Below are 12,189 nucleotides of genomic sequence, written 5' to 3' on the forward strand. Positions count from 1 at the left end.
TCCCTTGTGGATCGTGGTGAAGAAGGTCAACCCAACCATATTGTGAACAGTTTGCACGTCATGACGAGGCACCAAATTCATCGACGTATTTTGATGCCACACCATGGACGGATTCATCATCGATTATTGTGCACTGGTCCAGCATGCTGTATGTACTCCGTATAAGGTACGAGCAACATCAGTATCTCTTGACCGTATTGACTCCTTGAACACACCAAACATGTCGTTAGACGGCGCAAATTCCACACGGACACTCAACATCGCAAACGCGAAGTGGAGCCTCATGAGGCATCACACACCCAGCCTCAGGTATCCCCAACGCTGTTTTCGTCGTCGATTCATGCATGGTGTGCTATCTTAGTGTTCCGGACGTTGCTCCGCGCTTGCAGAGCCGCCTTCTCCCGATGTCTTCCGCATGTTTTCTCGAAAACAACAAAATTGCGCCAGCGTGACCAGCAAAAATTCCTTCACCTGAGAGGTCCTCAGGTATCTACACTTGCATTACCTTACTTGGGCGTTTGGCAGAATCCACAAAGGTTCGAGCGGATTTCCGCTGAGTCCTTCTCATTCTCAGATCCATCAAGTGAGTCAATGGATCGATTCCATTTCGTGACACGCAAAACATTACTAAGATCCCAGATATTTCGTCCTTTCCGCGTCCAGAGTGAGTAGTTCTCGTCTTGGACTCGAAGCAACGATACCTAATTAGGAAGCCGATACGGTCTGCATGGCCTTGGACCTCCGGAGAGAAAAGTCGGAGTCGGTGTCGGGATCGGGGTCGGGTGACAAGTTTCCGCCTTGCTCCCCCGGAGCATGTCGCAAATTGCTGTGCTTGTGCCAGCTTGCCAAGTGCCAACGATACGGGATTTGAAAGTTTGGTCTGTCACAGTGGCGCCCGGCCTCCTCGGGCTCCAGAGCTTGTCAAGTGGAGATGATGGGCGATCTTCAATCGCCGTTCAACTCTAGAACCCCTCGATGAGCAAGATATCGACAAAATACCTCTTCTTCATGACTCGGGGGTTCTGTCCAATTCCTCTATGATCGTTCAGTCGTATACGCGGATGTTTGGGGCGCCTGTTTTGGACATTGAAGTGCCATGGCTGTTGGCACCTCATCAAAGCAGAGAGTCGGTACATCGGCGGACTTCAGCTCCGTCATTTTGACCAGACATCAATCATTGCAGCTGCACGCGAGGACATGCAACAGCAATAGTAAGCAAACACCAAAATAAGACACTCTGTATTACGACGACTGGTTTCTAACTGGTAAAAGAGACAACAAAAGTCCGCGACTCGACGGATCAAGGCAGAAAGCTGACAGTATCCCATCCAATCACAGCCCCCACGAAAACAGAGCGGAACGAATTCTGTAGCAGCTGGACAAATGTCTGTGTGCGCCTCACGTATGTGCCCCTAGCCTCTAGGATCTGAAGTTCTGAACACAGGGACAAAACACTCACATCCCGATACGACCCGACGTCGACGCCGCCAATCTGGTCCAGCTGACTTGACAGCATTTCCACGTTTTACGGTTCGTCGGTTTCCACTACGCAGCTACGCCCTACGGCGGACTCGCATCCCTGTCTCCGCGGCCTTTGCAAATCCAATCTGCATTGCTTTCCAACGCCCGCGCCCCCACTAAGACGGTGTTCCCATCTGTATCCGTAACATCGGGACCGACAAGACGTCAGACAAGAGAATGCGAAATCAAAGGCTAATTGACTTTTTTTTCTCGCTTTGCCCTTGTGTTCACCTATACTAGACCTTACTGTACCTGGGTCTCAGCGGCGTACTCTCGGCGACTTTTCCTGCGACTACCAAACGCATGGATCACAAGTCTCCCTGAGGCTCTCTATACCATGTTTCTTTCACTATTCATGGGGCTTGGGCTACCCGATCCCTCTTCGTAGGGACCCCTTCCCATTCCTATTCTTCCTCGTCGGCTTGGGTAATCGCGTCCTCGCCGAACAATCACGAATCTGGATACCCTGGCTATGGCTCATGCGTTGTGTAATGTCTGCCATCTGACAGGTTTTGCTTGCTGCTCCCCTTCCACCCCCTCCCCCCACCCTCACACACCCATCGCCGTATCGACATGACAACCACCCCTCCAAATGGTATATAAGACTCTGGGCCGTGAGCCGTTCCTCAGGCCGTACGACTCTCGCTCCATCATCACCAGCAATCAAGTACATTCTTGACTTCACTACAACCTGACATCACTCTTAGAGAGCCACTCGACTTACACACACACCCCCCGACTTACACCAAAGCAAACCTCCTCACCTAACCTCAATGCTTTCATCAAGAGCATCAACCAGACTCTGCGCGCCAAAACAAGCGGTCCAACTCGCCCGGGCCGCGGCGCTCTACAACACCACCACCTCCTTCGCCGGCCTCCGCATCACCACCGCCTCGTTCCAGCAGCAACACCACCACCACAACAACAACAACAACAACAACAACAACAACACCACCACCGCCACGACGGGCAGCCGATCCTTCTCCACAACCCGAGCAACACAGCTTCGCGACTTCTTCCCGGCCAAGGAGACGGAACACATCCGCCTCACGGCACCGGCATGGCCGCACCCGGGCTACACGGAGCAGCAGATGCACGACATCATCCCGGACCACCGCAAGCCGCGCACCGTCGGCGACTGGACGGCGTGGAAGTTTGTCCGGCTCGCGCGCTGGTTCATGGACCGCGCCACGGGGCTCGGGTCCGAGCAGCAGGTCGACAAGAAGAATCCCACCACGTCGCTCGTCGCCGATAAGCCGCTTACCGAGGCGCAGTGGCTGGTGCGGTTCATCTTTTTGGAGAGTATTGCCGGAGGTTAGTTTTCTCTTCTTCTTTCTCTTCCCTTCTCCACGGGAGAGTACCATATACACTTAGGAACAGCAAGACTGACATCCGTACCACAGTCCCGGGCATGGTCGCCGGCATGCTCCGCCACCTCGGCAGCCTGCGCCGCATGAAGCGCGACAACGGCTGGATCGAGACGCTCCTCGAGGAGTCCTTCAACGAGCGCATGCACTTGCTCACGTTTATGAAGATGTCGGAGCCGGGCTGGTTCATGAAGGTCATGATCCTCGGCGCCCAGGGCGTCTTCTTCAACGGCATGTTCTTGTCGTACCTCGTCTCCCCCAAAATCACCCACCGCTTTGTGGGCTACCTCGAGGAGGAGGCCGTGCATACCTACACGCGGTGCCTCTACGAGATTGACCAGGGCTTGCTGCCGAAATGGTCCGATCCGAACTTTGTGATTCCGGATATTGCGGTGCAGTACTGGAAGATCCCCGAGGGGCATCGGACGATGAAGGATTTGGTTTTGTATATCAGGGCTGATGGTGCGTATTCTATCCCTTATCCCCCCTCCGAACTTTGGGGGAAATGATGAGAAAAAGGGGGGCTAACACAACAACTCGCAGAGGCCGTTCACAGAGGCGTAAACCATACCCTCAGCAACCTTAACCAGAAGGAGGACCCGAACCCGTTCGTCAGCGAGTACAAGGACGGCGAGAAGCCCAATGCCGCGCTGAGAGCCCAGGGGTTCGAGCGTAACGAGGTCATTTGAACGACTTTCGATTACTACCGCCGCGAGATATCTGTCATCACCTTATTTCTTTTTGTTAGCCATCGATGGCCTTCTTGGACTGCGAGACATCCTTCTTTACACAACTACGAAACATTTCCTTGCGTTTACTAAAGAAGAAGGCGATGAAGACGAAAGACGGCGAAGAAGAAGAAGAAGAAGACTTGTAAGAGAAAGAAAGACCGATGATACCACTAGAACGGGGGACTGGCCGGCGTTTTTACGGAGTTGCTTTTGTTTGGGAGACGGACAGCCCCCTACTCATTGTATAATATTAGGAAAAGAGATCAATCGGTCTTGGGGTTTAACTGGAACTTTCAGATTTCCAACTGTTTTATTTTGTTTTCTATGTCAAAGAGGAGAAGATCCAAAGACAGACCTTGATGAAGAGAGAATGCCATACTCAGTCTTATCAACATAGTGCTCAAAGATCTTGAACGAAATCTGAGCTGCCGAGTAGCATTCGAATTGAAGTGTGGTCACCAACACAACCCGAGAAATTGGACTTTGGAGAGACGGTGTCCTATGACGGATTCAAATTGATGCCGTGTCAGGAAGACAATATCAAGACTCGGATGATGTGGGTTAAAGGCAATGTCCAACTCCAATGCCCCATGTGTAAGTTGCCTTGATAGCGAAAGTAGCCGCTGGTGTATCCGTCAAGGCCTGCAATTGCGAGTCTCTCGTTGCACTTGGTGGGGACTCGGAATGTCAGTTTCTTCTCCAGAATGATCGACGAAGCACAGCCACGCAAAGGGGAAAGAAAGATCTCTGGCGGGGCTGTGGCATGGCTCTCGTTGTTTTGGGATGAACGACGACGTAACATCGGATGAAAAAAGCCAAACAGAGATCCCAATATGGCTGCCTAGAGTTGAAGGTCTGGGCATGGCGTGATCTTCCAGACTCCAGCCTCCAGCTCAATTGCTGACAAAGTTTCAATTCTAAAGTGAGGTTTAGCTCCGTCATGTTTGGCATTTTACACTACGCTCTCCGAGGAAGCGAGCCACGCCCGGAGACACGACGACTGTCATCACGGGTGGTGTTGTTGGACACATGGCAGGTCCCAACCGTGCGGTCCGGTTCGTATTCCGAAAGGTTTTTCTAAAATTGGACATGAACAGCCAGCTCGCTCCCCGCCCTGGACTTGAAGGGGGCCCGCTCCGGCATGGGTCCCGAGCTTCGACGGTGTGGAGAAATCGAAGGGTTCCAAGCTTCCAGAGGGCAAGTTCGCTTCGATCACGGCCTTGGATTGCCGGATGGACCTGAAACGGGGCACCTTTTCTCGAATAAGCTTCTTCCTGCCGCGCGGTGGATTTGCAGAGAACCATATGCTTGATGTCATATCAGAGGGGGGCATGCCTCATGGCCTGGCACGCCTGGCATTTTGGGGGCCAAGGGGCCACGAAGCCGGCGTGGCTGTGTCGGGCGCGATTCCGCGTCTTGCAGCAACGCTAGATTTGCGACGGGGCCGTCATTGGTCCGCTGGACAGGGAGATATCGTGGACCGTAGCACTTGAGAAGTTTGGAGAATGGAAAGCCATCCGGTCAAGACACTTGTTGACCTCATAGTTGTCCATATCGTTGAACAGGGCTGTTGGTGCTGGTTGTGATATGGCGATGGGGTCCCTGTTTCACGCGGGACTGCGCCTCATTGCAGAAGACCCATCCAAGACCTCACGGAACGAGAAATGCCCGCTTCGAGCTTGAGTTGGCTGGAGGGGCTGCGAGACAATCGAGGCAAGGAACCCGCCTCCAAGAAGTTTGTTGGTACCTCTTATGAAATGTGACACGAATGAATATTTCGAGGGGTCAGCTTCATGGCAAATCTGGTGGCACAACTTGTGCCTTGCACCAAGGGACGGGAAGGTGAGATCCGTACCTGAAGATGCTGACGCTTACTTGTGCTGCAAGTTGCAAATCATGTTTGTATGGCGGCAGCAACTCATGTTTGCACAGCTTGATCGACGGTATGTATGGCGGGCTCGGCATCTAATGTTTAGTGTGATTGGACTTTGTCTGTGGCAGTGCGGATGACATTTCGTCTCTTCGTCTCTTCGTCTGCATATTCGTAGTCGTATGCTTTATTAGACTCGAGCCACATTCGATCTGTATCTGGGAGGAATGCATGTGCCGGCCTTGCAAAGAGATGCAGAGGGGTGCACAAGGGTGGATTGAACATTGCTGTGCTCGCTCACTACTATGTAACGAATAGGCGAGCCAGCAGAGGAAGTAGCCGTGATGAGCGTCAGCATCCTCTTGTGAGCTTGGAATCCGGATTGCTTATTCGGGGGAAACGAGGTTGGATCCAACTCGCGTGCCCACCCGCGAGACATTGGCACGTTGGCAAGCTGACGGCAGCTGTAAGTGGTGCCAGTGTTTGATGAAGTCTGCATTTGACTGTCCACTCTCATCTCATGTTTGATGCTCATTACTGCTCCATGTGGGCTGCTCCATCTGATGTCCAGGTCGATGTCGGTAAAGGAGGATCAACGTAGCTCAGCATGGGAGGTAGGTTGGCGAGTGCTTGGCCAACGCTGATGGTGATTGGTGGCGGTGCGTGATAGTGTCTACATCATGCATCTAGCAGAGCTCCATCATGTATCAGGTATTCTATGTAGTGTAATGAGCTGGATGCTGGAAGTGAAAAGTGGGTGGATGGGACCTGTCAATCAGCGTCTGACAGAGCGGCAGCTAAGATAGTCTAGACCAGGGCGAGAATATCGACGACAACGATGACGACGGTGAGGGCGCAGGGATCACCAGTGACAGGTGGCCGGACTCTTGAAGCCGCCGATGCGGTAGGGGAGCAGAGTGCGTCGGTGTGTCGAGACTCAAGACTCGACACTCTAGAGCCAAAACCACAGTGCCAGAATCACCCTATGCCGTAGTATCGGTGTGAATGGTGTGGAGTATCCGTAGGTACTTCGTAGAGCGTAAATGAGAGGCTTGTGATGGCATGATTAAGGTGTCTCTCTCCATGCTGACTGGTTGGAAGCATGTGTAGGAGAAAGAATAGATGCCAAGGCAAGCCGCCAGGCGAGGAATCGTGTAATTTCAAATTATTGGGCCATTGTCAAGCAGCAGCTGCAGCAGGCGCGCTGGAAACCGGTGGATGGACACGGACCGGAAACAAGAAACCCACCCAAGGCAGATTCGAGAAGCAAGAACGCCTAACCCAACACTTGCAGTCGCAAGTACACAGGAATCCTTGGAGCCTGTTGGAGGTGGTTTGGGCCACCCCCCTCCTCCCCTGTGGTTAAGGTACTCCCAGCCAATCCTACTACTGCTGAGAGGTACTTTCAACTACGCGAATGGAAACGCACCATCAACACGCCGGGACCTGGAACAGCTGGGACAGGGAACCAGATGACGGCCAGGTCTGGTAAGTTGCAATCAGCTTATTGATGGAGAGACTGAGAGTGAGAGACGGTGTAAGTCAAGGCAGAGTCAGACAGACGACATGGAAATTCGGTGGAAAAGTCAAGTGCTCGAGGTAAAGTGCCTTCCTGAGACTAATACTTTTAGCATCTGCTTAGGCTTGATTCCGAGTCTAGAGTCTTACGTGTAAGCATGCCCAAGACAAGAATAGACATCTATTTACTACATTTGGTGGAGAATAGTCTTTGTAATGTGATGAGCATCGTCAAGTTGTAAAGTGTCTGCCAAGCTGCCTACGGAGTAGTACACTAGTGTACGGATACCAAGAAGGGATGGATGGGATGCTGGATCAGATGTTGGAATTTGGATGCCCAGTCCTGTCAGGATAGGAAGCAAATGCCGGCCCGCCGAGATGCCCGCCCAGCTCCCCTCAGTGACATTGACAGTCTCAGTCTCGTGGCGTGTGCATCAGATTTCGAGTCGTCGACTGCTTCGTACGGATACACAGTAACAAGTATGGTGCTGCGGTGCATTATCTGGATAGACTGGATTGTGCCTGTTCGAAACAAGACCCCTATTTACCCCTCCGACCGGCCGTTTCCCGCCCGTTTCTTTGACCCCTAGCCATCATGCACTAGCAAAGCAAGGTTTCTGCAAAAGGCCCTCTTCTTGCTGCCTAGATGTTTTATTAGTCGGCATGCCTGGGTCCACGATGCCAACAACGGCCATGTCGAGGACTCCAGCACGAGCTTATTACAATTTGCCTGCCAGCATCGAATCCCATCCAATCCAAGGCTCTTCCTTGCGTACGGAGTAATTTGTACTGATACAGTGTTTGAGTTTTCGCTGACACGGCTGGATTGTTGGCACCCTCCGTATGGAGACTCAGAAAGCCAGAGGACCTTGCTTCTGAAGAATTATCTGCGCATCATAGTCCGTACCGTCTTTTGCTTTTTGCATCTGAGCTTTCGCATTCCCGTCTCGTCGCATGTAGCACAAGCAAGCAAGCAAGCAAGCAAGCAAACACGCACACACACACACACACACACACGCACACCGAACTCGTCTTCAACAGTCATCAGCAGCATCTGGACTCTGTCAAAGACTGGCCAGCGGACCTAGCTCCAAGCTGCACCCCAAAGTCACGGTTGAAACCTTTGAGCTTTGGACACCGAGCAAGGTCCGTCATCGCTGCCGACCGACGTCAAAGGCCTACTTTACTTAGTCAAGGTGGCAAGCAAACGACCAAGTTCCGTCAAGGTACTGTCTGACTGAGAGCTCCGAGAAGCTACGATAGACGCCGACCTGTACAGCCAGCTAGTCGTCTAAGATCCCTGCGCGCAAGAGAGAGGCAGAAGATATTTTTGGATTTTACCTGTCGGCTCGTAGCATACCATCGCACCGGATCGCGGTGCTGCTCCACGTCTTCGCACGCGCGGCCAACGTACATTCCAACCCCAGACCAACAGAACGTGATCGATCAGCCCAAAAGCTGTATCCGTAGTCCGGAAGAAACGAAAGACTTGCAGGTACTCCGTACCTACAGGAGGTACCTTACCTAGCTCCCGTCAGAGAGAGAGAGAGAGAGAGAGCTGTTGGTTGCTCTCAACGTGGACGTGACAGCACACTCCAAGCGCTGAGCAGAGCAAGCGGAAAGCACCAACATCCATCACCTAAGCGCATGCCAATCCGAGTCGGAGCGCGCCGTTGCAGAGGTACCTCGACCTGACCCAACGTTGGGACTCTCAAGTACGGAGAACTTTGTTCCGGCACGTATCTCAGGCATAATTTCAGGTACAATCCCACCTCGCGGTACCACCCATCCACCAAATCAAAGACACCGGCCGAAAGATCCATCCTCAAACGTGCACAGCCTTGTGGGAACCAGCCAGATTGGGCCGCTCAGGTGGATCCATCCTGACCAACCACGTCGCCCGTCAACCACCTCACCCTGCACCTCTCACCTCGCTGTCCCACAATCCACACTCCCCCCCCCCCCCCCCCTTCCCCTCCCAGGCTCCCAAGTCTCTCTCCTTCGAATCCCAAGTCCTACATACTGTCCTCCTCTTCGAGTCCCTCCCCCCCCCCCCCCCCCTTCCAACTGTGACCCGACCTCAGACCCCAATTCCACACCTAAGGTATTATGGATACCTGCCCTGGTGCCGGGTCTGTCTGTCCGGTCCCCTCCTGCCCGCCGACCAGGTCCTCGCTTCCCCATCTCAACTCCTCCTTCGCACACTGTAGCACATTACCACTCAATCTCCCGCAGCGGTATTCTCTCCCTCCTCTCTCCAACGCCCCCAAAACGTCGCCAAACCCTCTTCACTTCAAGTCACTTTTATCCGTCTCCGGCCTCGCTGCTTGACTCTCGTCTCCTCGTCGCTATCACTCAGTCGCACTCATCTACACGAACTATCATTGCGCAAACCTATTCGCGACAGCGAATAACATCTCGTCGTCCGCGACTGTACCCCCGCCGCCTCCAGTTTGTGTGCCGTCAGCTCGCGCGTCAGCACAGCCCCAGGGCGGTGCGGTGCCTGAAAGGCTGACTTGTGAACTGCCTCGCCCCGATTCTAAAGACAGCAACACAACACACACTCCCGCATCCGCATCCACGTACACACACGACATCCCTTCCATCCCGATTACCGACATCCCATTTACATCATGGATCAACAAGGCCAACGCGGTCGCTCACCCTCTGCGGGGCATCAACAGCCTCATATAAGACATCCTTCGCATTCTCCATCTCCGAATCCCTTCCAGCCCAATCCCGAAGCATCAATTGGTCTCGGTCTCGGCTTGGATCAATCTGCAACTCAAGCCTTTAACGGAGCCGCCTCCGCCGACTTCTCCAGCTTTAATAACACCAACAGCTTCCTCAACGGCCAGCAACCTACCCAGCAGTCTTACAACCCGTCCGGAGCTGCCTTTGCGAACCAGAACCAAGCCGCCTTCCTCGACCCCAACTTCCCCTCCGGCGACTTCGCCCTGTTTCCCAACTCGGGCCAGAACGACCAGCAGTTCAGCACCGGAGTCTTCGACCAGAGCCTCAACCCGGGTGATATGAACAACATGGCTATGCCCCAGAGTCACCACTCTCCTACACCTCCCCACCTCCTCAACCCGGACCCCCACCAGACTCCCTCCGCACACCAGTCTCCTGCCTTCAACCAGCATCAGTTCTCGTCGCCGCCCTCGGGCGCGGGTCACTCTAGACATGCGTCCCTCGGCCCCGAGGCCGCTCTCTTGCCAAACCAACTGAATGAATGGAGCCAACCTCAGTTTCGAGGCCACCGGCGATCTCCTTCCGAGTATTCGGACGTCTCTTCCGCTGCACCCTCTCCGAACCTAGTGAGCGCCGACAGCTTTGACGGAATCGACCAAAGTCATTCGCCGATGCAGCGGCCCCAAGATGCCGGTCTCTACCAGCAGATCCAGGGCTTCGACAACTTCACTATTTCGGACCCCGCGCTCGGCAGCCCGAATCTTCATGGACGGAGCCCGTCGCATAGCCCGGCCATCTCCCCGCGCATCCTCCCCCAGTCGATGCCCGAGCTGAACCAGCCGCCCAATTTTGGCCTCCAAGCACAAAATGCCGGGTTCGTCAGTGGTGCTGGCTACACGGGGCAAGAAGCCTTCCCGACTCTGCAACAGCCGGAGATGCCTCAAGTGGCGCCGGCCATCAACATCGAGTTCGCGCCCACAGCAAGACAAAACAACTTCGAGCAGCCCAAGAACCAGATGGATCAAGATTCTCTCACTCCGCCAGAGCGAGGTAAGGCACCGTGATGTTGTCGATGTTATTCGTCGGAGCTAACAATGCAAATAGGCCGCCCGCGATCCAGACCCCGCGCAGTGACAGATCCCTTCAACAGCTCCGGCGGAGGTATGGTGCGCCAAACTTCTGCTGGCAGCTTGTCGCCTCATCTAGGATCTGATCTTTCCGGCCGAGACTCGTCAAGATCGCTCTCCCCCCTCGACCGGGGAGCTGTTAGCCCCAGTCGTAGACGCCAATCTACCTCGGCCGTACCAAACAACGTCATCGCGCTGAGACTGGCGGACCCTGAATACCAAAATGCCCAGGACAACGGGAACTCGAAACGTGTACAGAAGCACCCGGCAACATTCCAGTGCACTCTGTGCCCTAAGCGCTTTACCAGAGCCTACAACCTTCGATCTCACTTGCGAACCCATACAGACGAGCGTCCCTTCGTCTGCACAGTTTGTGGCAAGGCGTTCGCGAGACAGCACGACCGCAAGAGACACGAGGGTCTGCATTCTGGAGAAAAGAAGTTTGTATGCAAGGGAGACCTGAAGGCTGGCGGCCAGTGGGGCTGTGGTAGAAGATTTGCGCGCGCCGATGCGCTTGGCCGACACTTCCGATCAGAGGCGGGTAGAATCTGCATCAAGCCGTTGTTGGACGAAGAAATGCTCGACCGGCAGCGCGCGTGGCAGGAACAGCGGATGCAGCAACAGAACATGCAAAACATGGCGGCACAGGGTATGGGCATGGAGCCTGGTTATCCCATGGACGCCGGTGGGCAGTACATGCTGCCGGCTGCTCTGTTGGCTCAGTACCCGGCGCTGGCCCAGATGAACTGGTCAGCGCAAGATGCGAGCAGCGGCCTCGAAGACGACATATCGGGCCGTTCATCATTCGATGCCAGTGACTACGAAGGCGATGACGGTGGGTATGTCAGCGGTCCTGGTACAGGCTTTGGAGAGGGCGGCATGGGTCAGAACTTTGGAGAAGTCGGATATGCCAGTGACTATGGTGGTCGGTAACAGGGTGATTTGATTTCATCTGCCGTTTTCTTTGTTTTTATGTCTTCTTTGCGGCCAATCGCCTGCGACACGGTTTATTCTTCACTTATTTTCAGGGGATGTGGCGCTTCATGAACAAGCGGATGTACGGGAACAGCGTTAGCAACGCCCGCAGAGGACGTTGCGCGGATGGTCTGGTTACAGGATTTAGAACGCGTTGTTATAGATACCATTATGACGAAACTTTTACCACTTACTCATGCTGGCCCAAATAGTGACGATAATCTGATGAAGGGTAAGTGATGTCAGGTTTTGCTGACCTGGGAAGCCCAGGAGTGCGCCCCTCGGAGGGGTCGATAAGTGCAGGGGCGCGTATCGGCGATAAGATTGTTATCACTGCATCGCGGGATCAGTTGTGGCGTACCCCTCACTCACAATTGACCGCCAAA

The 12,189-nt window shown here is 54.0% G+C and overlaps 3 protein-coding genes across 3 annotated transcripts; all 3 read left to right on the forward strand.

Annotated features, from left to right (window-relative positions):
- Positions 1 to 1,862: 1,862 nt before the first annotated feature.
- BDP81DRAFT_205109 (alternative oxidase) lies at positions 1,863 to 3,861 on the forward strand. Its single transcript, XM_060582597.1, has 3 exons — positions 1,863 to 2,835; positions 2,925 to 3,350; positions 3,432 to 3,861. Exons 1-3 carry the CDS (start codon positions 2,295 to 2,297, stop codon positions 3,575 to 3,577), a joined length of 1,113 nt encoding a protein of 370 aa, XP_060446888.1. The 5' UTR covers positions 1,863 to 2,294; the 3' UTR covers positions 3,578 to 3,861.
- A 5,220-nt stretch (positions 3,862 to 9,081) lies between these two features.
- On the forward strand, positions 9,082 to 9,489 carry BDP81DRAFT_205181 (uncharacterized protein). The gene has a single exon (XM_060582598.1). The coding sequence runs from the start codon at positions 9,117 to 9,119 to the stop codon at positions 9,336 to 9,338; it is 222 nt and encodes a 73-aa protein (XP_060446889.1). The 5' UTR covers positions 9,082 to 9,116; the 3' UTR covers positions 9,339 to 9,489.
- Positions 9,490 to 9,640: 151 nt separating this feature from the next.
- Positions 9,641 to 11,761, forward strand: BDP81DRAFT_459978 (uncharacterized protein; the record flags this gene model as incomplete). Its single annotated transcript, XM_060593603.1, has 2 exons — positions 9,641 to 10,751; positions 10,806 to 11,761. The coding sequence occupies 2 exons, from the start codon at positions 9,641 to 9,643 to the stop codon at positions 11,759 to 11,761; spliced, it is 2,067 nt and encodes a 688-aa protein (XP_060446890.1).
- Between the last annotated feature and the right edge of the window lie 428 nt (positions 11,762 to 12,189).

The sequence above is a fragment of the Colletotrichum phormii genome (assembly GCF_030913505.1).
Source record: "Colletotrichum phormii strain CBS 102054 chromosome Unknown BDP81scaffold_7, whole genome shotgun sequence".
NCBI classification, from domain to species: Eukaryota; Fungi; Ascomycota; class Sordariomycetes; order Glomerellales; family Glomerellaceae; genus Colletotrichum; species Colletotrichum phormii.

Bases quoted from the DNA above. Each gene is read 5' to 3' on its own strand.
- BDP81DRAFT_205181 (XM_060582598.1), top strand. From the start codon at position 9,117: ATGGATACCTGCCCTGGTGCCGGGTCTGTCTGTCCGGTCCCCTCCTGC.
- BDP81DRAFT_205109 (XM_060582597.1), top strand. From the start codon at position 2,295: ATGCTTTCATCAAGAGCATCAACCAGACTCTGCGCGCCAAAACAAGCG. The intron at 2,836-2,924 runs GTTAGTTTTCTC...TCCGTACCACAG, and splicing joins TTTGGAGAGTATTGCCGGAG to TCCCGGGCATGGTCGCCGGC. The intron at 3,351-3,431 runs GTGCGTATTCTA...AACAACTCGCAG, and splicing joins TTTGTATATCAGGGCTGATG to AGGCCGTTCACAGAGGCGTA.